This window comes from Triturus cristatus, chromosome 9 (genome assembly GCF_964204655.1).
Source record: "Triturus cristatus chromosome 9, aTriCri1.1, whole genome shotgun sequence".
NCBI classification, from domain to species: Eukaryota; Metazoa; Chordata; class Amphibia; order Caudata; family Salamandridae; genus Triturus; species Triturus cristatus.
The window spans coordinates 877833639-877860629 of NC_140592.1; the positions used below are offsets into that span (position 1 = coordinate 877833639).

The window sequence follows — 26991 nt, forward strand, 5'->3', positions numbered from 1 at the left end:
ATCAGCAGTGGTAAAGTGCCCAGAGTAATAAAACAGCCAACAACAGGTCAGAAAAAATACAGGAGGAAGGCAAAAAGTTCAGGGATGACCCTGCAAAAAGGGCCAAGTCCAACAGATGCACTGATTTATGAGCATATATGCAGATGCACAGAGTGTAATGTGCAATATATTACTATTGTTAAGAGTTGGGAGAGGCTATGACTTACAAGAGGTGAAGATTTGAGTGAGTCTTGCATCAATGCTTAATTTGTAAAGCAATAAGTGCAGGAGACCAGAGATTTTCTTAGGAACGACTTCTGGCAAAGGCCATGTTTGCCAAATATCACTCCTGCCTAGATTTAATCCTACCTCATTCCTCTTTTACCATCACCCTACTCATTTACTTATGCTTACCTCTCCTAGGGTATAGGCCATCAACCAGGACTCTCCAGGTATCTCTGTCCAGGGCTTTTCTTTCAATCTGACTTAAGGTGTAACCCATCTCCTTGCAGTCGGTTGTTTTGTTGGTCTTCTTCTTTTCCTTTTCCCTTGAGGGTTTTCCCTCACCCTGCACTTTGTCTTTTTTCTCTGACTCTTGCGGGTTCTCCTTATTTCCAGCTCTCTCCATTTGTCACTTTTTACTATTTTTTTCATCTTTTTTCCCCCTTTTCTGTCTTCTCTCTCTTCCTCATTTGTGGCCAACGCCTCATGATGAAAAATAAGTTCTCAAAAAGAGTGCTGAACAGCTGCTGCCGCTGCAGGTAACAGCGGTGGGGCCGGGTGGGGGGGATTTCGATTGATGACCACTGGGGAAAATTAAATAAATCATTAATTTTCCGTAGTGGTCATCTCTCAAAATCCCCCCCACTGCACTTACCTGCAGCGGCCGCGGCTGGTGCTGAAACCCACCACCAACAGCAAGTACTGGCACAAATTAACCACTGTTCATAATGGCCCTCCCCTGCCTCATCTATGGTAGCAAACAGCATATCACAGTTTTCACATCTTCATAGGTGGAGCATGTCAAGCTGGTCTCTCGTGTGAATTAGGTATACCCAGAGCCATTGAACTAAACCTAGTGTGAAATCTCATTGCATAAGTCCAACTGTGGTGCAGTGAAGGTAGAGAAGTGGAATAAACATAACCACCAACAAATTGTGGTAAGAACAAAGACCCTGGGATTTCAACTTTGCAATGTGGTAATAAAAGCATAAATCTGTATTTAGGTGCAGTTTATCGGCCAACCTTTATTTTCACTGACATTTGATATATATATATATCATGGGTTTGGGAAATTAAATAACGCAACACAGTATGGTACGCTGTAGCAGCAGTTACACAAGTAAAAGAAATGCAATCTAGAAATAATATTAAATAGTTAATAAAGAAAGGGATAAGCAAATAAAATTACATAACTTGGATAAACAATATTAGCCTTGCTCCTGGGGTTGTACGCAATGGAGAAAATCCTCTGTCCAAACACAGTACAACAAAGAGCCTGATACCGACCATTTAGTTGCTGCTTTCTTTGACATTGTGTCAAATCTCGCTGGCATGCGGTGTGCTGCCATTTGAACTGCAATTTCCACTATTTAGCCACCACCGAGGCACTGGAACTACGGATGCAAGGCAGTGCTTGATTTGCAAAATAATTAGTGCCAGGGCCCTCATCAGCAGGCCATTGCAGCTTGCACCACCAATTGCCCCTGCCAACGCTGTCAATTACAGTACCAACACAGCTACTAACAATCAGACTCCTACAAGTGTGGCAATCTAGACTTTTCCAGGCCCCAAAAGGCAAGCTATAAGAATAGCTTTTGTGTCAAGTATTAGTCATTTTTAATGTATACTGAATTAGTAAACAACTGTTGTTGTGCTCATCTCTAAATCAGACAAACAGCGCCACCATGTTGCAGATTGTCATAAGTGCTGATGTAGACAATTAAGTGCCAGTGCGAGCATCTGAAACCACTGGTTCAAATTAAGCACTGATGCTAGGGGTCCTGGAGCGCCCCATAAAACTTGAAATGGTTTCAATGGGGAGTGAACAATAAAAGGGGTATTCAATAATTTCATTCAAGCAGGATTTGCTGTGTTTTCAAAGACAGCCTGCCACATAACCACCATTGCCTTTAGAGAGTGACTATACTGTCCAAAACCATAGCTCTAAAAATTGTTCCAGCACTACTGAGCAACTACCCCAGTTCCTGACACAGTCACAAAGGAGTTGCAAATAGCTGATGAGTTGTTGTATTTGTACAACATGTTTTTATGTAGCTAACTGTTTTGTCAGCTTCAGTATCATTTCATATGTGAAAAATACCACCATGTTTACAGGGAAAGCACGCAGGCAGTTGAGCCCCAGCCCCTTGAAGAGCACCCTCACACCCTCCTGTTTGACGCTTTTCGTGATGCAGTGAAGGACTCCCAGATACTTCCGCTGTCCCAGGCCATCCACCTGCAGACGTGCCTTGATAACATCCATGGGTGTGACTAAAGTCCATGCCAACATCCCAGCACATCCGCCAGAAAGGAGCACACCCACTGCTTCTGCAAGAAAACAAACACAGCAGGGTCACCCAGATGACAGCTGAAGCAGACTCAGCTACAAGAAAATAAAAGACTTGACAAGCAACTATAGCATGTTTCAAATCAGATTAGAAACATTATACAGGACAGTGACAAGACTGGCTCTCTTCATGGTTTGACCTAATCTTTCACGCCAACTTCCTCCAGCCAATCAGCTTTCATGATTTACCCAGAAAATATCATACATGAGAACCCTGTGTGACAACTAAGCTAGAACTTGGAATCTGTGTTTTTGAAAATAAACTGTGCTGCCAACAGTGTTTGTTAAGCAGAAGCTACCTGTATTTCATTATACTACCCACTTCTCCTGAGCATGGAGACAAGTTGCTCTCACACGCATTAACATGGATGTATTTCTGCACAACAGCGAAAAATTCTTCTACGCCCATGGGCGACAAGTTCCACACGAACACGAAACAGAGTCGCTGACAAGTTCAGAACAACGAGAAGACTCCTCCCTAGCAGTCTTTTACCATGGACTAAACCGTTATAACGTTGTGAAACAGCAAAATGTATATTGACGATCACAAGTACTTCGCACCCACTTGTAACTGTGTTTTAATGCATTGAAATGATCTACAGAGTCAAGAAGCAATAACAAATGTAAAAACCCAATAAACAAATTTAAACAAAAACATGGATGTATTTTTGACCTCCCTTATTTGTAAACACTATGTCAAGTCACTTAATAATACATTTTCTAAAAGAAATTATAAGCTTGAGTTAGTACATTGGTGGGCATTTATATGCCTCTCCTCTGCTTGTGATGGGACGCATCGAAAAATGGCTACTGCTGTAAGGCACAAAGATATTGCTTAAGTTACTTACTTGTAGATCTCATTACCCTCAGTCCCTATTGCCCTCATCACAGTAATTACTTTTGAGGTTGACTTCCCCTCAACCAGGTGGGAAAAACAGGAAGTGGAGGGTTTACCCCACCCTTTGGGTGCTATAAAACACTAGCCTACCCACCTCACTTCCTGACAATACCAAGCCCATGAAGGCCAGCTGTCAGGGAAGGCAAGGTCAGTCGTTGTTAGAAATGGGGTCTCTAGTTGGCAGGCAGAGGTAGGCGCCCTGTTCAAGTAGGGACCACCACTCTAGTCAGAGTACGTCAGATACACACCCTAAATTAACCTGTGCTCACCCTCTGGCGGAGGAGTGTCGCCCCACTGCCAGGAGCAGCAAAGAAAGGAAAATATAAAATTATAATAACGTAATGTTATTATCATTTTATTTTTTCCTCCTCCTGCTGTGGCAGTGCGTGAGGGGCGGGTGGAGCTGCAGGGGAGGAGTGGTAGACACTCCTGTGCGCAATGACTGTTTGGTCGGCCCTCTCGGGCTGCCCAAAACAGTCTTGCGCACTCCCCTGTTCTCCATGCAGGCTGCATTGCAACACAGCTGCAATTTTACTTTTCAACTTTCTAAAAGTTGCATTTAAAGGCAAGCAATTTAAAATCCGACTACCATAAGTTGTGATTTTAAATTATGAATCCAGAGACACCAAACTTGAAATTTCTGTCTTGTACCAGTTGGATAGTACACAGGAACAATGTAATCCCAATGTTATCCTATGGGCAATATAGGCCTTGCAGTAGTGAAAAATGATTTAAAGAGTGTTTTACTACCTGGAGCTTTAAAACTTAAAAGTACATGTCCAACTTTTTAAATAGACTGCACTCAGCCCTTGGGGCTTTCCAGGGATTACCTTAGGGGTGACCTATATGTGTTAAAAAGGAAGGTTTGGGGCCTGGCAAGTTGGTTACCTTGTTAGGTCGACATTGCAGTTTAACACTGCACACACAGGTTCTAAAATAGTAGGCATGAGACATGTTAAAGGGCTACTGGTGTGGGTGACACAATCAGTGCTGCAGTCTCACTTGTAGCATTTAATTTACAGGCCCTGGGCATATTTAGTGCACTTTACTAGGGACTTACAAGTAAATAAATATCCAGTTGTGGATAAGCCAATGTTACCATGTTTTAGGGACAGAGCACTTGCACTTTAGAACTGGTCAGCAGTGGTAAAGTGCACAGATTCCTAAAGCCAGCAAAAATGAAGTCAGCAAAACAGGAGGTCAGAAAGCAAAAAAGACCAGCGAAATCATGCTAAGGATGTCAGGTCTAACAGTCAGAATGACAGTGATGAAGTCAATAGGAGCTCAGGAAAATTAGATTTATTGGTAGATAAGTGGGCGTTGTCCCTACGTCCCATGTCTTTGTCTGAGCCATTGCTTTTGAAGATTAACCAAGCATAAACTGGCCCTCGCGACCAACCCGAGCACACCTATAAAATAACCAGTACAGCAATCATGCTCATTCATTTTTGCTCAGTGAACTAAAAAATAGAAATAGATTATGTAAGAACTGTAATACGTTTCCACCATTAACAGAAGTTTGAGTTAAAGCCCAATTGGGTGCTTGACAAATTTGAGACAAAGTAACTCTCTGAGCTTCCGCCTTGGAAGCTGCCACCCCCTTAGTGGATCTCCCTTGTATTTCTTCAGGTAGATGGACCTCAGCCAGAGGATATGCCAAAGCAATACTTAATCTGATCCATCTACTCAACGTAATATTGGAATCTTTCTGGCATTGTTTACCAACACGAAACGTCACAAAAAAGTTCAGATTTTTTAAACCCCTCAGATCTTTGGAGGTAAATCTTAACTGCTCTCTTTACATCAAGGAAATGAGAAAGTTCCTCATCTTTGGAGGGTAGAGAAGGAAACATGCAGGCAGCAATACTAACTGCTTCCAATGCATCTTGGAAGCCACCTTACGGAGAAAAGGCCGATTTTGTTCACTCAAAAATCCATCCTCCAGAGTCTTCAAAAAAGGATGGTTCACATAGCAAAGTAGTGAACTGACCTATCCTCCCTGTTGAATTGATCACTACTAAAAATGCCAACCTTAAAGAGAAGTACTTGAAATCAACAGAAACAAGAGGTTCAAAGGTTGCCACTGTGGAGCCTTAAGAGCAGGGTTAAATCCCAAGTTGGAACATTGAATCTAGTGGTAGGTCTTGAATTAAAAAACCTTTTCAGGAGTCTCCCAACTAAATCAAAACCCTTGCTTGAAGCAGACCAAGTTTCTCTAAATGCTCTGATGGCTGCCCTCTGAGCCCTTAAAGATATGACAGTGCACTGTTTCTGGAAAACATTGGGTAAAAATGATAGACTATCAGTAGTTTCATACTCTACTGCTGAAAGGGATCTAGTGGAACACCATTCTAGAAAATCTGTGCAGTGTTTGTCATAACATTTCAGAGTAGAGGGGCATCTGAAACCCTGAGTGATACTCACGAAGTGTTCTGCTACCCCTCTCTTCTGAAGCCCATACAAATCAAACCCCAGACAGATAGCCAGTTTCTGAAGAGGTAGACACAGGGGTGCCGTGAATCCCACCCCTTTAGTAGCTACAACAGGCGTGGGGTACTCTATGGGCATCTTTTTTCTGCAGCTTGGCAGGCAAAAAGCTCTTAATTAAGACTATAAGTAAGGAAGAAAGAAAAATCAGTTGAGAGAGAATGAAAAGAAGGATGAATGACCGGGTGAAAATGTGGGCAAAAGGATGGAGGATAGATGAAAGGATGATTGGATGAAAGGATGCATGGATGAGTGGGTGAAAGGATGGATGCATGCTATGGTGAAAGGATGCGTAGATGAGTGGGTGAAAGGATGTGTGGGTGAAAGGATGGATGGACGAGTGGGTGAAAGGATGATAGGTGAAAGTATGAATGGGTGAATGAAAGGATGAATGGATGTGCAGGGGAAAAGATGGATGGATGAGTGGGGGAGAAGATGGGTGGATGTAAGGATGACAGAGTTAATGTAAATCTGAAAGGGTGGGTGGATGGGTGAGCGAAAGGATGTCAGAGTAAATGGATATCTGAGAGTATGGATGGTTGAATGGGTAAAAGGATGGCAGAGTAAATGGAAATCTGGAAAGATGAATGAGTGGGTGAAGTGATGGCAGAATACAACAAAATCTTAGAGAATGAATGGAGGGTGGGTGACAGGATGGCACAATAAATAGAAATATGAGAGGATGGGTGGATGATGGATGGATGGCAGACTAAATAGATGGATGGATGACAGAGTAAATGGAAAACTGAGATGATGGCTTGATGGATGGATGGACAAAAGGATCAATTGATGGATGAAAGGCGTGATGAGTGAGTGGATGGATGGAATATCCAATAGATGGATGGAATGGTGAAAGATAGAATGATGAAAGGATGGCAGAATGTAAAAGTGAAATTGTGGATATCAGCCGGTGGATAGAAGCATGAAAGGATGAATGGTAAATGCTTGGATGTCAGAGACAAAGGAGCTCTTATTTGGAGGGTCATGCTCAATTGCTTAGCTTCTGTGGTGCCATCAGAGTTTTGATTTAAAGTGGGGGTATTTTAATTTCTGGGCTACTCCCTTGGAGACATCCCACTGATCTGAGAGGACAGAGAACAATGAGATTCTCCAGGGAGTAAGAACATCTAGGGATTTTAGGAGAGGAATCCAGGAGCGACTGGACCAAACAGGAATTAACTTTAAAGACCTCTTTTGCTTTCCTCTGTACCCTTGTAAAAAGGCAAAAGATGAGTGGAATCGGTGGGTTCCCTGGTATTGTATCTTTTATAGATTCATATGCTTGAATGTGGAGAGGTGTGGCTCACTAGTTAGAGGCGGCAGACCCGTAAGCAGAGAATCGGCCAGGGACCAGGGTACAATCCCCGACGCGGCAGGGTCGTGGACCAGGGTCAAAACGGACTTGATAATTCTCGCCTCGGTACCTACTCTAACCAGGAACACACTCGGCAACTCTGGGCATTAAGCTTGCCTCATCTCTACAACGGCCCCCCACAGACGCCGGGGATGCCTGGTTTCACCATGGAGATACCCAGAAAGGGACAATCTCACAGGGATAGCCAGGACGGGTTCCCCAGCGGTCTACAGCGCCGGGACGCCCCGGTGTTGGGTAGCTGTGCGCTTTACAAGTCTACAACATTTTACATTTACATTTCCCCTCCACCATAATGGAAGTCCCACAGTAACAGTAACAAAAGTAGTGCTAAAGCATTAGTATTAAACTCCATTGAAAAAACAATAACAGTTAGTAGCCAATTCACATTGATTTAATGCATCCAAAATGTAGGCAATTAGTGACACTGAAGCACTCATCCCCTGTAGAGCCACCATACCTCAGATTTCACGTTGTGTGTTAGGGAGTCTCCCTGAGCTCTGCTCAGTCACAGTGTGTCATTGTTAACCTTTTGACCTGCAGTTTCCAGTTCATCTCTATAGATCCTACCATCATCTGAGGTACAGTTTGGAAGAGTGTTTGGCTGTGTTTTCACACAGAATATCCGATTCTACAAAAGGGCTTTTTAGGGGATGTATGTCGTTACAACGCACACTTTTACAACGCATGCACTTACAACGCATTTTTTACAACGCAAAATCCATTACAACGCATTCCATTACATAGCATGACACTACAACGCATTTTTAAAAACTACCTTTACAACGCATTCCATTACAACGCATACTACCTTTACAACGCATACCATTACAACGCATAATATTAAATTGCATTTAAGGTAAGTATTAGATAGTATAGGGGTAAAAATTACTTTTCTAACTCCAGGGGGTGCAACAGTAGGGTAAGTGTTGGATAGTATAGGGGTAAAAATTACTATTCTAACTCCAGGGGGTGCAACAGTAGGGTAAGTGTTGGATAGTATAGGGGTAAAAATTACTATTCTAACTCCAGGGGGTGCAACAGTAGGGTAAGTGTTGGATAGTATAGGGGTAAAAATTACTATTCTAACTCCAGGGGGTGCAACAGTAGGGAAAGTGTTGGATAGTATAGGGGTAAAAATTACTATTCTAACTCCAGGGGGTGCAACAGTAGGGTAAGTGTTGGATAGTATAGGGGTAAAAATTACTATTCTAACTCCAGGGGGTGCAACAGTAGGGTAAGTGTTGGATAGTATAGGGGTAAACATTACTATTCTAACTCCAGGGGGTGCAACAGTAGGGTATGTGTTGGATAGTATAGGGGTAAAAATTACTATTCTAACTCCAGGGGGTGCAACAGTAGGGTAAGTGTTGGATAGTATAGGGGTAAAAATTACTATTCTAACTCCAGGGGGTGCAACAGTAGGGTAAGTGTTGGATAGTATAGTGTAATATTATGCGTTGTAATGGTATGCGTTGTAAAGGTAGTATGCGTTGTAATGGAATGCGTTGTAAAGGTAGTTTTTAAAAATGCGTTGTAGTGTCATGCTATGTAATGGAATGCGTTGTAATGGATTTTGCGTTGTAAAAAATGCGTTGTAAGTGTAGTGCGTTGTAAAAGTTGCGTTGTAAAGGTTGTTCCCCCTTTTTAGGCCTTGCAAGACTCGTGAAAAGTCCATGCTATATTCTGAGGCTCCACATAAAGAACGCCTGTACTGTTTTTATCCTGACCATAAGCCCAAAGAATGCAAGTCCTACTGAACTTTTTCTGCAAAAACCCTCAAAGATCGAGAGGGTAGATTACGTCTATGGCTACAGAAGAAGAAGGCCGTCTCTGACTCAGAGCGTGAGGAGAAGTCTCATGCCTCCTCTAGAAAGAGGCAAGAGGGAGCGTCTTCATCTTCTTACAGAGACTCACAGAAGAGAGAGGCTAGTGAGGAAAAAAGATCAATAAAGGAGCCATCTGGTCCTTCTTTCTCTCATCAAAGGTCTGATTAAGCACCACCTTCTGCTCCTCATACTCTCTACAAGTAGTGTTCTTCAAAGAACTTACCATCTATGGTGTCTAATTCTCCTGAAACATCCACTCCACTGTGTCGACGGCGACCTCCACTAGGTCGACGATCAAGATGACGTCGGCGGCCACATCGTTGACAAAAACCAGGATGACAACACCATCATCAGCAACAACGACACCATCTCTATCAATGAAGATTCCCTCGTCGCCCACTTCACCATGGATGGCTGCACCCGCTGCTGTCCACTCAACGAAGATTCCTCTCAACGCAGCATCGGCGGCGATCCCGTCGACGATCCCGTTGACAGGGGAAAAGGACATCCTGAATGTTCCCAGCAAGGGCAAAACTGTCCCTGACTCATGACTTTTCAAATGTTTGTCCACTGCCTTCAGCATACCTCTTGGATTTTAAGGAATCTGAGGATGAAGGTAATATTGGCCCTGCACACAGCCCTTCACAATTAACGTTAAAGTGTCAGGAATCTCGGGACAAGGAATTGAAGGTGATCAGTCAGTCTACCTTGAAGGCGATTACTCTTTCTCCGATAGGGGCATCCTCTTCTCAACAATTTGATACATTCCAGGAGCATTATCCTTATGAGGAACAAGAGGATGAGCAGCATCATGTTTAGGAACCCTCACATCAATGTTCGATTTCACTGGTCACATATTTGCGCATGATGCTCAATGACTATTACATATGGATCCCTGAGCCCAACTCTGCCCAGTCCATGACGCAACTCCTGCTCCGAAGACCATGCCTAGGCCTCAGACAGACAGGCCTATAACATCACCTATATTAATTCTGGATAATTTTCAGGATAGTGATGACCTGCAATTAGAAGAGGGGGAGCTTCAGACAAATTCTAATGCCCACAAAGAGTGAGATGATTACGTCTCACCAATGCCAGCATCTCCTACCCCACCACCGGCAGATTTACTGCCTGTGGATATTGGCAGTTTCCATGACCTGCTTGAAATATCATCTAAGCACTTCAACCTTACCATGTCAGCTAAGCAAACAGTGTTTCCTCTATGATTTTAAAGCACCACTCGTGCTGTTGCTATTGTGGTTTTTATATGGCAAGAAGACCTGAAATTAATGAAGACACAAGCGTCTTTGGTGGCTGTCATTCAAAAACTCAACATAAAGTATAAGGCTCTTGAGGGTTCCCCTACATGTCTCATTGGCCATCCTCTGCCAAACTCGGTTGTCATGTAAGCTGCTCAGAGAAGTGCAAAGAATCCTTCTATGCCACGCACAGCCCCTCCAAATAGGGAAGTGCGCCAGCTTGATATAGGCAAAAGGTCCTCCACGATGGTGGCTACTTCGATCAGAGCATTCAATGCCATGGCTTTTCTGGGGAGATGCAACTAGCAGATGTTGTCTGACATCTCATCTCTGTTGGAATATCTCCCGGAGCACAAGAAAAAAGTTGAGAAAGATCCTGGCAGAAGGTGAAAAGGCCTCGTCCGAGATCATAGATGTGGCCATGGATATTTCTTCCACAGCCTTCAGACAGATGGCCGGAGAGGCTGTTTTGAGACGCCAGGGTTGGCTTAAGGTGACCCCATTCTGTCCCGAGATGCAGGCCAAGGTACTGGACATGCCGTTCAACGAAAAGTTCCTTTTTTGGAAACACATTGGCGATGCATTGCAGTCGATCAAGTCGGACACAGACCTGGCTAAGTCGCTTGGCAACTTGCAGAAGAGGAGGTTTCAGCCCTTTCAAGGCAGGTATAGACGCCAATATACCTCCTGTCTGCAATTCCAGCAGCGCTTTCAACCCTACTCACAACAGGGTTTCCGCTCACACTATTCCGCTCAGTCCTACAGACCAACCATAACGTCCACATATTCTAGACAGCTGGCGAGACACTGATGTACCACAGGCCCCTATCACAGTAGCACCACTTCATTTTGGTCACAAGTTATTCAAATTCTTCAATCAATGGAAGCTCATATCTTCCGACAAATGTGTGTTAGACGTATTCCAGCATGGTCACATCCCGGAATTTATTCCAAAACCTCCAAAATTTCCTCCACAGAAAACTTCCCATTGTCATCTTCCAGTTCTCAAAAGAGAAATACGATTGCTTCTCTCCAAAAATGCAATAGAGGAGATTCCGCACAATCAACACAATCGAGGTTTTTATTTCTATTTCTTTGTTCATCAAAAAACATCCTTTCAGGATGTTATCTCCTCAGGAGATTCTGCAACTAATGGACATAGGAGACTGTCTCTCTTCCCTAAATCTACTGGACGCATATTTTCATGTCCCAATACATCCGAAGCACTGAAGGTTTCTCAGGTTCGAGGTGGCAGGATCCCATTATATATTCAGCCCTTCAGTCCAAAGTCAGCCCCCAGAGTATTTACCAAGTGCATGGTGCCAGTGGTGGCATCTTTCCGACAATCTGGTCACTAGGTACTTCCCTGCCTGGACGATTGGTTAATCAAAGTTCCACTCTTCCAGCAAAGAAGTCCACAGAGCATGTCTACAAATGTTCCAATCCCTACGTCTCACTCTCAACAGGGAAAAATCATCTTGTGTCCCCTCCAGATCACTGATATTTCCAGGAGCAATCCTGGATACGAAGATCTCAACTGCCTTTCCCACAGTAGAAAGTATTTCCCACTTGCAAGCAATCACGCTATAACTCCCTGCAAAAAGGTGAGTTTTTGTAAGGATACAAATCCATGCTGGGGATGATGTCATCCTGCATCCTGTTAATTCCCAATTGCCGCCGGCGCATGAGACCTCCTTAAGAACAGCCAGATGCGCAGTGGACGCAATGTCAGGGTTCTTTCGAGGACATCATTTTGATAACCTCAGATATGAAGACGGCAATATCCTGGTGGATGGACAAAGAAAATATCTCTCTGGGCCTATACTTCTTGCCTGCAGTACCTCAGGTGGTGATGACAACAGATGCTTCCATGGAAGGATGAGGAGCCCATTCTCAGGAACTAGAAGTCCACTGGAAATGGTCCAGGCAAGAAGCATTATGTCACACATTTCCTAGAATGGTTGCAGGGCTTGTCGGTTCTAGTCACGACAGACAACATCACCACCAGGTTCTATCTTCTAAAACAGGGAAAGACGAGATCTCAGGTTCTCTCAGCCCAAGCATGGCAAATATGGGAGAGCCAACAACATCTTATTGAAGGGGGGGCACGTCCCAGGTGTGCACAATGAATTAGCTGATTCCCTCAGCAGAGAAAACAAGCAGTGTCATGAGTGGGAACTCAGCCAGAGGCAACTATAAGAGGTTTTTCAGTCTTGGGGGTTTCCTACCCTAGATCTCTTCGCTACACACCTCAACAAAAAATGCAAGTTCTTCGACCAGCAGATTTATGCAGCCATGGTCTTGAGGAAACACCTTCCATTTCTCATCGGCGGGGACGTTCTGTCACACGTTCCTCCTTTTTCCACTCATTTCAAAGATCCTACAGAAAAGGAAAAGAGAGCCCTGCTGGCTTATTCTAATAACTCTGGTGTGGGCAAGGCAATACTAGTACACCGAGCTTCATCTCCTATCAGAATGCTCGCCCATTTAATTCCAGACGATGGAGGATCTCCTCTCGATAATCCAGGACCAAGTGACTCACCCGCAAATTGGCACTCTCAACTTGTCGGCCTGGCTCCCTACCACTCTGAATTTGGGCCGCTAAAAATTTCTGACAAATGCAAATCCATCCTTCAAAAAGTCCGAGCTCCTTTGACACTCTAATGCTACTTAGCAAAATGGAACTGATTCTGCTCATGGAGTGCTTCACAGACTTGCTATCCTTTCTTGATGACATCTGAGAGATTTTGCCTTACCTACCACATCTCGCCAAATCAGGCCTTAAGCAACCATCAATTAAGGTACAACTAGGGTCAATCTCTAGATACAGACAACATTCTGGGCAAATGTCTTTGTGGTCCAACAGGCTCGTGAAAGAGTTTATGAAGGGTCCATTCAGAGATTACCCTCCGATCAAGCCTACTTCAGTGCTCTGGCAGCTGAACACTGTTTTGTCGCAACTCATAAGATCTCCATTCGAGCCTATTCATAAGTGGGAATTGAAATTTCTTTAATGGAAAGTGGCATTTCTGTTTACCATTACATCTCCCAGCCGTATTAATGAGATTCAGGCTTTCACAATTACCTACAGTTTTTAGAAGACAGAGTACTTCTACGCACTAATCCTTCTTTCATTCCCAAGGTCCCATCAACAATTCACCTCAATGAGCCGTCATTTTGCCTTCTTTTTTCTCCAAAGATCTTCGCCTGCAGAGACAGCCTTGCATTTAGTGGACATTAAGCATTGTTTAAAGTTCTACTTGCAAAGGCCAAAAACTTTCCGAAAATCAAATCAATTGCTCATTTCTTTCTACGCTCCAAGAAAGGTTCAAGCCGTAACGGGGGCTATTATTGCTCACTGGGTATCCTCAACTATAGTCTTCTGTCATGAATAGGCTGGACATCTGCTGGCCGCGGAGGAGAAGGCTTACTTACCTCGCAAGGTCACAGCGTCCTCAGCCCTGTTCACAGGAGTGTCTCTACCAGACATCTGCAGGACAGCAACATGGGCGAACGGCCATACATTCATTAAGCATTACTGCCTCGATGCCTGGAGTAAAGCGGATGTAGCAGGCTACCCTGAGAAGACTGCTCTCATGAAGTATGCAGCTATTAAGCTCAAATGATCTGTATTATTCTGTTTGTAATTATTTACCAGTTAGAGAACTTTAATAATGAATGATTTATGCTATGTTATATTTTTCCAGATTTGGTACAATTTCAAAGTTTTGTGTTTGACTAGTAGTATTTAAGTTGGCATCTCATGGTGTTATGGTTTGCCTTACCACCGCCATTATTCGTTGGATACTACTTTTGAATACTGCTATTCTGATTCAAGCATGTGAGTCTATAAAAGATACAATACTGGAGAAGAAGCAAGTTACACACCTGTACACTGTGGTTCTCCAGTACTGATATATTTTATAGATTCACATGTAACCCTCTTTTTTCCCTGTTAAGGCTCACCTGTTGTATACGTCTATTACATAATTTACACTTGTGCTCAAAATCTGAGGTATGGTGGCTCTGCAGAGGATGAATGCTTCAGGGTCTCTGCTCTGATTGGCTAAAGTTTTGGTGTATTAAATCAATGTAAATTGGCCTCTAACTGCTTTTGTTTTTTCAATGAAGATTAATGCTAATGCTAAGAACTGCTTTTGTTAATGTTACCGTCGGACTTCCATCAGGGAAATGGGGAAGTTTGAAGCATGTGAATCTATAAAAAAATGGATGGCAATAGCTGATCCTAAACTTAAAGACTTTGGTGTGAAAATAGCAAAAGACATTATCACTTTCGAGCTCGTGTGGATGGCAGTGTGCTAATCCTATGCCTAAAAACGTTCCTAGAAAAACAAACATTTGAGGTGAGTAGATTCAGTGTTGCTGGAGTTGTAGGCCGTTCCATTCAAAAGAGCTGCTCCCCACCTAAACTTGGGAACTAGTTCCTTGCTTCTTTTTTGTATAATTTATGCAGAACTCTAAGCCTGAAAGGGTGTTATTTTGACAGCATATCACCATCTTGGGAGTGCAGTGACTTTTCCTTTGTGAAGTTTAGTAAAGTTGATACATACATATATATAAATAAATACACATACACACACACCCACACTCATATAGGCACATTAATTTGCGGTGTGCATCCCCCAACCCTTCCCCGTTTTCTTACTTTTTTTTCTTACTACTTACTTTCCTTCATATCTTCCCTCCCTGAACCCTAAAACTGACTCTTACCTCCCTTTACGTCTATCCACTCTTAAACCCTAAGAATCTCCCACAACTCCCTTTATCTATACTCACCACTAAGCCCTATAAATCTACCATACCTCCCTTTATCTCTATCCACACCTAAACCGCTTTTTTGTAAAAAACATAAAAATTGTTATTTAAAAAAGACATACCCAAGTGGTAAAGTACTGCATGTACAAATACTTATCAATGTGGCACTTACCTGTGTGGTAAAGGCATGCATGGTAGAGTCCGGTTCTCCTACTAACCATCATGCACTCATTTTACAAGCTCACATGGCTTACACAATCCATAAGAGATCAACCATCCCGGCCATTTGTTCCTAGTTTCCTTTTTTCACTGTTTTTACACTAACCCCATCTAGGGGAACCTTTTGGAAGATAGGGTTGAGTGTGAGCTGAACTCCTTTCTAGCGCTCCCCTCTCTATTACTGGGTCTTTCATCTGAAGAGTACCAAAGGAGGTCTAGCAGCATGCCCCATCTCCTGCCCTAATCGCAGATCCACTTTGTGTATGTATATAAGTATATATATATATATATATATATATATATATATATAATTTACTGGCGGTCGCCAGTAGATAGTTATAGTTAGGACCGAGTTCCCATAGGAAATCTGAAAATTCTATTTTGAATAACTTTGGCGCCGGTTGACTTATCTTCGTGACATTTTCAAAACTAATGGGGCGCTCCGTTCAGCTCCTACCCTGAAAGTCTCGGGGTGATTCGTCAAGCGGGGGCTGAGAAAAAAGGGGGGTCCCAAAATGCGTTTTCCCCATGCATTTTCCCATAGGACCTTTAGTCGAAGGTACAGCCCTAACGGCTGAACAGAATTACTTGAAATTTGGCAAAGAGGTAGTCCTCAGGTCAGGCATGTGACTTTTGCATATATGGTGTCAATCTGTTCAGTAGTTCCTGAGAAAATCAAAAGTAAAATCACATATATATCTGGGCGGAGCCTAACTACACATCTCATCGTGAGATCTGATTGGCTGTCAGCACTTCATCCAAGAAGTGTTGGCAGCCATCTTGGGACCAATATACATGATAGCACCTCATTAAAAAGCATTGCAGTTAATAGAAGGTTTTAAGACTTTAGTTACATTATAAATCATTTGTTGATGGTACCATACTCATTTTAGGTATTGTGGTGTGTTCTAAGGTGATTTTACCATGTGAAGCCTTCTGCTGTGATATCATGAATCATGTTTGAGAGAAAACTATTTTCTCAGGCTTTTCCCACAGAGGTTTGGAAGGTGATCTATAAGCTAAACTGAGAGCATATTTTCTGTAAATTCACATTATCTTTCTCAGTCACGTGAGAATGAAGTCTGACATTCTCAATAAAACATGTACATCCAACAAGGGCAGAGACTGTCAGTTGATTCCTTTGTGTTCTACTGCAGCTTCCCAGAGTGTTCTAAAGAACAACAAGAGCGCTAACAGTCCTTCTTATGACAAACGTATGGCACAACTGAAGCCATCTTGGTTGGAATAAAGTGGTAACTCTTAAAACATTTAATTTAAAAAGGAACAAAATGAGGGGGTTCATTTTGCCATAGAAAGTATGATTAGTGCTGCAGAAAGAAAAATTAGGGCACATTTTGAGTGACTTCTCAAATCCTCTTCTATTTCATTAAAAAATTCTGACATGCAGACTGAAACATGCACTTTCAATACCAGCAGCAGACTTCCCTAGTGAGCAGTAGCTTTACTACAGTGATCTAATAAGCAACTAGTGTGCTAACATTCTGAATTTATGGCAAATGTGTGACACATCTGAATGCCTTCTTAATGGAATCAAAGTAAAAAACTGAAAGTATTTCCTACTGAGGAGACTGCAGTAAATGAGGAAATTAGGAAACTTCATAACAAATAAATCTCCCAAAACGGCCAGCAGAGACAAAAGAGCCCAAATGTAGCCCAAATATCACCAAGATGTAGCCCAAGTATAGCCCAATGACAGTATATCCCAGAGTGTTCTAACGAACAACTAGAGCGCTAACAGTCTTACTTATGACAAAAGTATGGCACACCTGAAGCCATCTTGATTGGAATAAAGTGGTAACACTTAAAACATTTAATTTACAAAGGAACAAAATGAGGGGGTTCATTTTGCCATAGAAATTATGATTAGTGCTGCAGAAAGAAAAATTAGGGCACATTTTGACTTCTCAAATCCTCTTCTATTTCATAAAAACATTCTGACATGCAGACTGAAACCTGCACTTTGAATACCAGCAGCAGACTTCCCTGGTGAGCAGTAGCTTTACTACAGTGATCTAATGAGCAACTAGAGTGCTAACATTCAGAATTTATGGCAAATGTGTGACACATCTGAATGCCTTCTTGATGGAACCAAAGTAAAAAACTGAAAGTATTTCCTACTGAGGAGACTGCAGTAAATGAGGAAATTAGGAAACTTCATAACAAATAAATCTCCCAAGATGGCGTACAGAGACAAAAGAGCCCAGATGTAGCCCAAATATCACCCAGATGTAGCCCAAGTATAGCCCGATGACAGAATGTCCAAGAGTGTTCTTAAGAACAACTAGAGCGCTTACTGTCTTACTTATGACAAAAGTATGGCGCACCTGAAGCCATCTTGATTGGAATAAACTGGTAACACTTAAAACTTAATAACAAATAAATCTCCCAAGATGGCCACCAGAGACAAAAGAGCCCAAATGCAGCACAAATATCACCCAGATGTAGCCCACATGTAGCCCATTGACAGAAGTGTGCAAAACACTTATTTTTTGTGTAATTGCAGTTTTATATAGTGCAGACTTGTCAGGTATTGGAGTGCTTTACATGAGCATTGGTTACATCACACAAGATCAAATTCATTTTGGTTGTAGACATGGGGAGATCAAGTGATTTGACCAGAATCACAGAATGTTGAGCTGAAGCAGAAACTCCAACCTGGTTCCCCAGTTGCAAAGTCTGCAGCTCTGGAAGTAACACCACATCCTCTCCCCTAGGTGCAACATTTAATCAAGTGGTCAACTGGATAAAAAAACATAAAGATTACAAATAATTTAAAAGTTCTTTGTCGCTATTTGAAAACTCAGAAAATATGTCTTCATTTTAGTTTTTTAGAGCACTAACCATAATTTTGATGCAAATAAGACCCTCTCATATATGTAATTTCTAAAGGAAATACTCTAGGTATTACAGTTTTGATAACATCAAGATGACGTCAGGCGTTCCACACTTTTGTAATAAATATAGAATGTTAGCAATCTAGTTGTTCATTGGGATACTGTTGAGAGGCAGAGGCCAGGGGCACGGACTCTGAAAATTGAAGGCAGGTAGGAGAGTGCAGAGGCAACAATTTTACCACACTGGGCAGGCAGGAAGGGCAGTGGCAGCACAACAGACTATGGAGGGCAGTGGAAAGGGGGGCAGGGGCAACAAACCAACAATACAGGACTGGCAAGAGAGGCTGTGGCAATATAATAGACCATTGTGGGCAGAAGGAAGAGGCAGTGGTAGTACAACCATACATGCCAACAGACCCGTTTCAGCCAGGAAACGTCCAATGTTTTTAAGCTCAAATGGGCTTTATTTGATCTGTCTCCTGTCTACACTCTCCTCTTTTTCAATGTAACTCAAAGGGGAAAATCAATACCTCAGTTCTTTTCAAAATCTCCCTCTTACCAAGTTCAAAATGTTCGCAAGTATGGTACATTGGATCATGGAAGGAAATGGGGTAGGGACATAGACTTGGAGAACAGAGGACAGGAGGGACATGGAGAGGTGCACCAAACTGAACCTACAGGGCAGGCATCAGGGTTTGCAGCAGCACAATACACCACACAGCGCATGCGGGACGGGAGTGCAGCACAACAATCCATAGAAAGCAATAGGGAGGGGACAGGACCATGCACATGGACAACAGAGAACAGAGGGGAAAGAGGCAATGGTAGCTAGCTGACCATAATGGACAGACAGGAGAGAAAGCTGCAGCATAACAGACCATAAATGGCGGAGGGACGGATCAGGGGCATTACAATGGAACAGACAAGCCAGGAGGGTAGGAATAGGGGTCTGCACATGGAAACAGAGGGCTAGGTGCAAGGGGGCAGGGCAGGAGCAGCAAGATGACCTTGGAGGTCAGGCAGGATGGGCACTAGAAACAAGATACACCATGGAGAGCAACAATAAGACTATGATGGCATACACACAGACCATGGAGGAAAGGTGGGAGGGGGTCAGGGGCAGCTAGCTGACCACACAGGGAAGGTGGGAGGGGCCATGGCAGCACAGAAGACCATGCATGGCAAGCGGGAGGGTTAGTGGCAGCACAATGGCTATGATGGGCAGGAAGGAGGGTGCTGGGGCATGCACAAAGGACCATGGAGGATAGAAGGGAGGGTCAGGACCTGGCACAGACAAGAGAGTTCAGGGGAAGGGGCTTCTCAACAGACCGCACGGGGCAGGCAGGAGGAGCAGTTGCAGCACAACAGACCAGGGAGGGCAGAAGGGTGTGGCAGTAAAATGGACCTTGGAGGACAGGAGGAAGGGGATAGGGGCATGGCATGTGGACAGGCAGGGTCGAGGTGGCATGGACAAGTTACAGTCATCTGACAATGCTAGGCAGGTGGGAGGGGAGTGGCAGCTCAACAGAACACTCAGAGTAGATAGGAGTGGCAGGTCCATGGTACATGGTGGGCAAAACGGATGGAGCAGGGGCATGCACACAGACATCGGAGGGCAGGGGGAAGGAATATAGGGGCAGCAAGCTAAGCACAGAGGCTAAGCAGGAGGTCAATGATGGGCCATAGAAGTGGGCAATGGAGGGCAGGTGGATTGGACTGGTACATCATGCTAAATGGAGGGCAGTGGCAGCACATCAGACCATGCATGGCAGGAGGGAGGAGGCTAGTCCATGGATTCAGACAACAGAAGATAGGGAGGAGGTGGATGGGGCAGCAAGCTAACTGTTCAGAGAAGGTGGGTATTAGGAACTTTATTGTTTTTAAAATGTGTGTCTGTGCAAACTACTTAAAATATGAACAAGTATGCAGCATAATCTCACTTTTATTCAGGAAGAAGAGGACGTTTGTGACTTTGACTCCGGGCTCACTTGGCAGAAACACCCCCTGACCCTCCACCCCCCATCGCAAAATGTAATGCCCGTGAAAAGGGTAGGTGGACGCAGTGTTATATAGAACATAGTACTGAGAGCACGATTGAAAATGAAAACTAGATATAGTATATGGTATAAACTATGCACCAAAAAGTGTGATATAAGATGAATCGGGGCTTGAAATATAATATGCAATACATTGTGCGCAATGACAGATTCATTGGAGAGCGCGAGATAGCACAGGCACTAGCGTGTGCTATGCAATATGCGCCTTGGAGTGTAATATGCACAGGGCAGTGTTGTGTAACCTAACTAGTCTCTAAAGTTGTAATATAAAATATGTGCTGGGGTGTGTAACGTTGCATATGCACTCTGACAAAGATATGGATCCCAGATTGTAATATGTATGGTATAGCGCTGTGCGTTATAACACAGGCATCGAGGAATGCACGTTAGATGGGGCAATATAACCCGTGCGAAGGCAAGTGTGGCATGACATATTCATGGGGTGGTGTTACTTTGCACATGGGCTAGAGAGTGTCATAGCATACGCACTAGCTGGTGGAATACAACACAGAGGTGTGAGGCACTCGGCGGGCACTGGTGGGTGTAACACAGCATTGGGCTCAGCCCGGAGCACGCTGTGACTCTCAAGTGAGATTCATCTCCTTTCCAGAGAGTAAAATAAAAAGTATTACACATCCGGTGGTGGATGTGTATTTTATTAACCGTGAGAGGGGTATCTTGCATAGTTTGGTTGAATTTTTGTCGAATCCCCTTTGAATGGCTTGGTGTGCGTGTATATTAAATGTGCCCGTCAATAGCTATCCATGTTTTGTATAAATAAACAACAAGGGTGTCTACTTGGAGAGTACCCACTGGCGGGGACGCCGGGATTAGGCACGGTGGGTAGTCAGACACGTCAGAGCTTCACTAGCGGTGTAAATACATTCCACGTGGATTAATTCTATGCATAGTCGCCTTTTAATAAATATCACGCAAATCGTCATGGTGATAGGTACATACGGTTTGTCCAGCATGTCCTAGGTGTTTCTATAAATATATATTTTTTTTAAATAATAAAAAACAAAGGCCGGCCCCGGGGGATGGGGTCCCCGGGGCCATAAGTGGCCTGAGGAGGGGGGCCACGCAGCCCCCTCCTAAAGAATTAAAAAATAAAAAGGCCATAACCCGGGGGTTGGGGTCCCCGGGGCCGATTAAGACCTTGGGAGGGCCAAATTAATTTTTTTCAACAAAAAAAATTAGGGTGTAGACCCTGGGGGATGGGGTCCCCAGGGCCAGTAAATTAGAAAAAGAAGGGGGGCCACACAGCCCTCCTTCTTAAAAAATAAAATAAATAAAAGACCGGCATCGCGCCGGAGGCCACGCCCCCTCCTTGCTGCACTCTGCAAACGTGCCCCCTGGCCAGTTGTAAGTTGGGGAATTAATTCCCCTTCAATACTGAGGGTCCCTGGGGGCCAACTAGCCCAACAGGTATCTCCAGTATGCGCCAGGGAGCTGCGTTGCAGACAGGTGTTCTGAGGACACGCCCCTTTTTACACCTCTATGCAACGCAGCTCTGTGGCGCTTACTGGAGGTACCTAGTGGGCTAGTTTGACCCTAGGGACCCTTAGGATTCAAGGGGACTTAATCTCTCAACTTAGAACGGCCACAGGGCGCGTTTACACAGTGGTGAAGGGAGGGGACGGGGCCTGAGGTGACGTGTGCAAACACGCCCTGTGGCGCGTTTTAAGTTGGGGAAATAATTCCCTTTCAATCCTGAGGGACCCTGGGGGCCAACTAGCCCACCAGGTGCTTCCAGTCAGCGCCACTGCGCTGCGTTGCAGAGAGGTGGTCTAGGCCGTGCCCCTTTTTATATCTCTCTGCAACGCAGCTCTGTGGCACTTACTGGAGGTACCTAGTGGTCTAGTTGGACCCTAGGGACCCTCAGGATTCAAGGGGACTTAATCTCCCAACTTAAAACAGCCACAGGGCGTGTTTACACAGTGGGGAAGTGAGGGGACGGGCCTGAGGTGACGTGTGCAAACACGCCCTGTGGCGCATTTTAAGAGGTCGTTTTAATCCCCTGCCCTATTATATACTAGGGGCTTACAGAGGAGGTCATGCTGATCACACGGTGATCCCAACGCATAGTGTTCCCTAGTGTATGTAGGTAGTTTCACTGTATTCTGAGTGTCTTTTAACATAGCACTTGCTCTAGGACTGGTTAGTCAGACTCAGTTACCACCAGTATCCGTCTGAAAAAGTTGAGGGTACAGGATGATTTTGCAACAAGGCTTCTTTCTGCTCTTCAGTTTGTTCTTTCTGCACGTTATCCTTCTTCCTGCACTTTTCTTTGTCTTTGAGGACTTCTGTTGCTTCTTTCTGCATTTCTTTTTTTTCTTTCTGTGCGTTCTTTCTTCTTTCTTCACATGTCATATCTCTGTAGGCATAGTTAGAAATTAGCATTTAAAAAACCTTTGAAATTCACTGAAAAAAACATAGGTTTTAGGCACGTTATAGTTAGGAATTAGCATTTAAAAAACCTTAGAAATTCACTGAAAAAACCATAGGTTTCAGGGGTGTTATAGTTAGCTGGACTTTTCACTCGTACAAAACCATTGAAATTCCCCCGTTATAGTTAGTTCAGCTAACTATAACTCGCGCGCCCGCAATGCACTGCTGATGACGTCACATATTACATCACTCATGACATGGTCAGTGACATCACTCATGACATCACTGATGAGATCTCAAATGACATCACTGATGAGATCATCCTTGTGGTAGTGTGGCAGACCTCCTCTCCCCCTAATATAACCTTTGATACACACATTCAAAAATAGAAACTAAAATGTTCAAAACAATTGACATACCAATATCAGTTACAACAACCTATTCAGTAATTCTAAGATCCACATACACATCCACTCATTCACCAACAGTCCTATACAGTCACTCATACATGTACTCACTCATCATATGTACTCATACACCTATACATCCTGTTACACAACGTCACTCATCCATAAAGTTACTCACACACATAGTCACTCATGCTAATAAAGAATCAAACATCCATTTACTTGCATATACAGTTATACACACACCACCACACTTACTTCTACAGAAACTTACACATACTTAGTCTTTTAAACAATTACTTATAGAAACACATACTTATTCATACAGGAACTCTTTCAATCTCTCACTCTCACATATACTCACTTATATACACCAATAGTCACATATACTAGTTTAAAACATATGTAGTTACTCATAAAGACACTATTGAGACAGTCATTCACTCACTAACACACCCATGCACACACTCATCCATCCATACAGTCCTGCACACATGCTGTCTTCAACACATACAAACAGCGAGTCACTTATTCATACACCTATGCACTACGTAATACCCCCCACCGAACCATACAGACACTCAGACACTCATACTGATACTCAAAAAATCAACTAATAACCTATATAGACACTCCTGTAGCTACTCACCAACCCATGCAGCCACTTATACACAAAGTGAGAGACTGATACAGATATTTACATATTTAAACATTACTCACTAAGCCATGTATTCACTAAGATACACTTAATCAGTCAGTTATACAATCAATTTTTCAAAAACAAATCATCCATTTAGACACTTATATACCCATTTATTCTTCCATCGACCTTGAGATATACATATATAAAACATGTAATTTTCAGAAAAACACACATTCACTGGATGATGTCATCAGTGATGTCATCAGTGATGTCATTTGAGATGTCATCAGTGATGTCATGAGTGATGTCACTGACCATGTCATGAGTGATGTAATATGTGACGTCATCAGCAGTGCATTGCGGGCGCACGAGTTATAGTTAGCTGAACTAACTATAACGGGAGAATTTCAATGGTTTTGTACGAGTGAAAAGTCCAGCTAACTGTAACGCCCCTGAAACCTATGGTTTTTTCAGTGAATATATATATATATTTACACACGAAGGACAACATATGCAAGTTGGGAGATTTTGTTTAGCCTATTCCACTAACAAATGTCGATATTACAAAAATATGACTGACTACAGAGTGGGAAACCATATTAATCTAAAAGAGTAAGCAGGCAGAGGAAAATACAGTAGGGTGGTTACAGATTGTCTGTTTAAAAGTGATTTGACTAACACTGACGATGATTAAACTATCGAATTTGAAGGCTGAAAGAAAGAAAAACGTTTCCAAACACAAAAACTAAAATAGAACATCTCTAAAACCAGCACGTGGTCCAACCAGTGAAGAAGATGACTACTCAACAATCATTCACAATATATAGGAACACTGTGTATAGTAAAAGAGACATGTATGTTAGGTCACTTGCACCCTCATTCCGAGATAGGGAATAGTCTCAATTCCGCCAGGTACTGGAGCTATTGGACAAATTAGTATTGGAAGAGATGCAGGAATCCCACACTCCCAGGATTTTCCATCCGAATTTATCACCCGCTAGAGGCTAAACTCATTTCCAAGTGGGACAGTCCAAAAAAGTGGAATTACAGCCATAATCGGGTGCTGCGATTCTGATTTACTCAGCAAAATCACATTTCTAAGGCACCCTCAAGGGTCTGACCAGGAATACATTGGGATTGCTACATCCAGGATTTATTGAAGCCTGCAGTACCTGTAATCCCAGTGGCGGGACACTGGTCCAGTATTGCCAGCCCTCTTGTAACGTGAGCCTTAGCATTACAGTAATAGTAATAGTGATAGTGAACGTGATAACGAGATAAATAGTAATTCTAGTTCAAACCTGGTTTGTTCTGTCCAGCCGGCACAAGCCATTCTCGCAAGACTGCATAAGAGAGGAAATAGGTTGCAAAGGAAGGACAATCCCTGCACATCAACGCAGAGCAACCTTTGTAGAGTCCAAGGAAGCCTTCTTCGCGTACTATCGTCATCAGGCAATGGACCGGTCCGTGATACTTGGGTTTGGAGACCAGAGACGCGCTCTGTATCGAATGATGAGGGTGCATCTGTGTCTGCAGCCGAACTTTGGCCACGTCAGCAGGTGAGGTCACCACAACCTGGCGACAAAAATTGGAAGAGAATCTCATTCGCTGTCTACCAATCTCAAAAAAACAAATTATAGAACATCCTAATTACGGGTTCTTTTTAGTCACCTCTTCTACAGATTATGGTATCTACTGGTCACATCTTTTTGGACGACATTTGTGTTAGAACTGTCATGCTGCTCATGTCAATAAACAGGAACAATAAAACACAGTCAAGTTTCCCTGCTTTAAAACACCTAGTTTAGTCAGAAATTATTTTTTGGAACAGTTAAACCTCCAGGTGACAACTGACAATTATGATATATAATTTGCCCTTTGACACAGCAGGCACATAATCAGAGGAGGATTAACTGAGTGTCCCCTGTGACTACAGTGACATCCTCAGACCTTCAAGTTATTTACAGGACAGCATAGTTCGGTCTTGCATGCATGCTGGCGGGTATGGATATAAACAAAAGACTGGAGCTGCTTCCCAGTGTGTGTGTGAAAACATTTGGTCTAGTTTCAAACAGACATTTACCCTGGCCCCACGGTGATGTCAAAACAATCGCAAACCAAATAAATGTATTGAATGATTACATGAATGACTCCTCTCAATAGAGTACAGTATAAAACGAATCCACTCCAGGTTATGTCAATTTCAGCAGACAAGGGAAGAGAGGTTAAGGGAGATAAAGAGATGTTTTCAGGGTAGCAAAGTTTTGTAAGGTTAGGATGCAGTCGCAGTTCTCCAGGCACCAAAGACAGCAGAAACTGAGCGAGAATAAAGTGCAAAACACACGGGAGTTAAGAGATGATGTAGCACTGGAGAGCCAGGCATGAATGGCCCATTCTAATTACCTCTGCACAATATCCTATTGCTTATCTAACGCCTATTGTTCCAATGCCCATGGCAACCAAGTCTACAATGAACCCTTATGGCAAAAGTCAGGTTTATATACACAGACGCATGCGCACATTCACGCACTCCAGAAAGATGCGCACGCGCTCAAAGACACACACAAACACATGCACCTTCTGCAATCGTCATTGATAAGTGACAGTTGACCTGGAAATTTCTCCAGTTTCAATTAAGCAGAAGAGCACGACCTTCGCCCCCCTCCCGTGCCCCTGTTAAAGGGTGCAAGGGCAGGGACATCTGTCAGACACCAGCTGTAAGTCAATCTCGAGCCCATGCGTCAGACAAAACCCGAAAAGCTAGTTTCTCACATGACCCGTATGCTTTTAACCTTAAACACACCACCTCCATGATGCTTCGAATGAAGCCCGGGGCAGTGGCGCTCTGCGTCAGGTGATTACGGCAGGTACACGATGTCCCTGTATTTATCACAAGTGCAGCACATTATCTGTCAAGATGACTGTATGTAAATTGGAAGGCTGAAGTGATGACAATATCCTTACCACAGTTATCTGTGTTCATTTTTACTAGACGGAAGCCTGAAAGGGCAATAATTTCAGACTTATCTCATACTTATGTCAGAAAAGCTCGCCTTCTCTGTTACATGCAGCGCCCATACCTTTTCATTTTTATTTGACAAATTAAGCGCTTTGGGAAGGAGCTGCTCCAATTGTGCAATTATATTGCTAATTAAGTGGAGATGAAACAAATCTAATAACTTGGAGGGAGTCACGTGCGAGGGCTGCAGGTCATCCTTAATAAGGAAGCAATATGAATGGAGAGGAAACG

At 43.3% G+C, this 26991-nt stretch overlaps 1 protein-coding gene across 2 annotated transcripts in view; it reads right to left on the reverse strand.

Annotated features, from left to right (window-relative positions):
* Window positions 1–1206: 1206 nt before the first annotated feature.
* The window catches only part of SLC25A47 (solute carrier family 25 member 47), a 116905-nt gene continuing 91120 nt past the window's right edge, over window positions 1207–26991 (reverse strand). For both annotated transcript variants that reach the window (XM_085626362.1, XM_085626361.1), the window contains 2 exons: window positions 25043–25316; window positions 1207–2529 (listed from right to left, as the gene is read on the reverse strand). In XM_085626362.1, coding sequence (XP_085482488.1) covers window positions 2249–2529; window positions 25043–25316 — 555 coding nt within the window. In that variant the 3' untranslated portion in view covers window positions 1207–2248. The remainder of the gene's footprint in view (window positions 2530–25042; window positions 25317–26991) is intronic.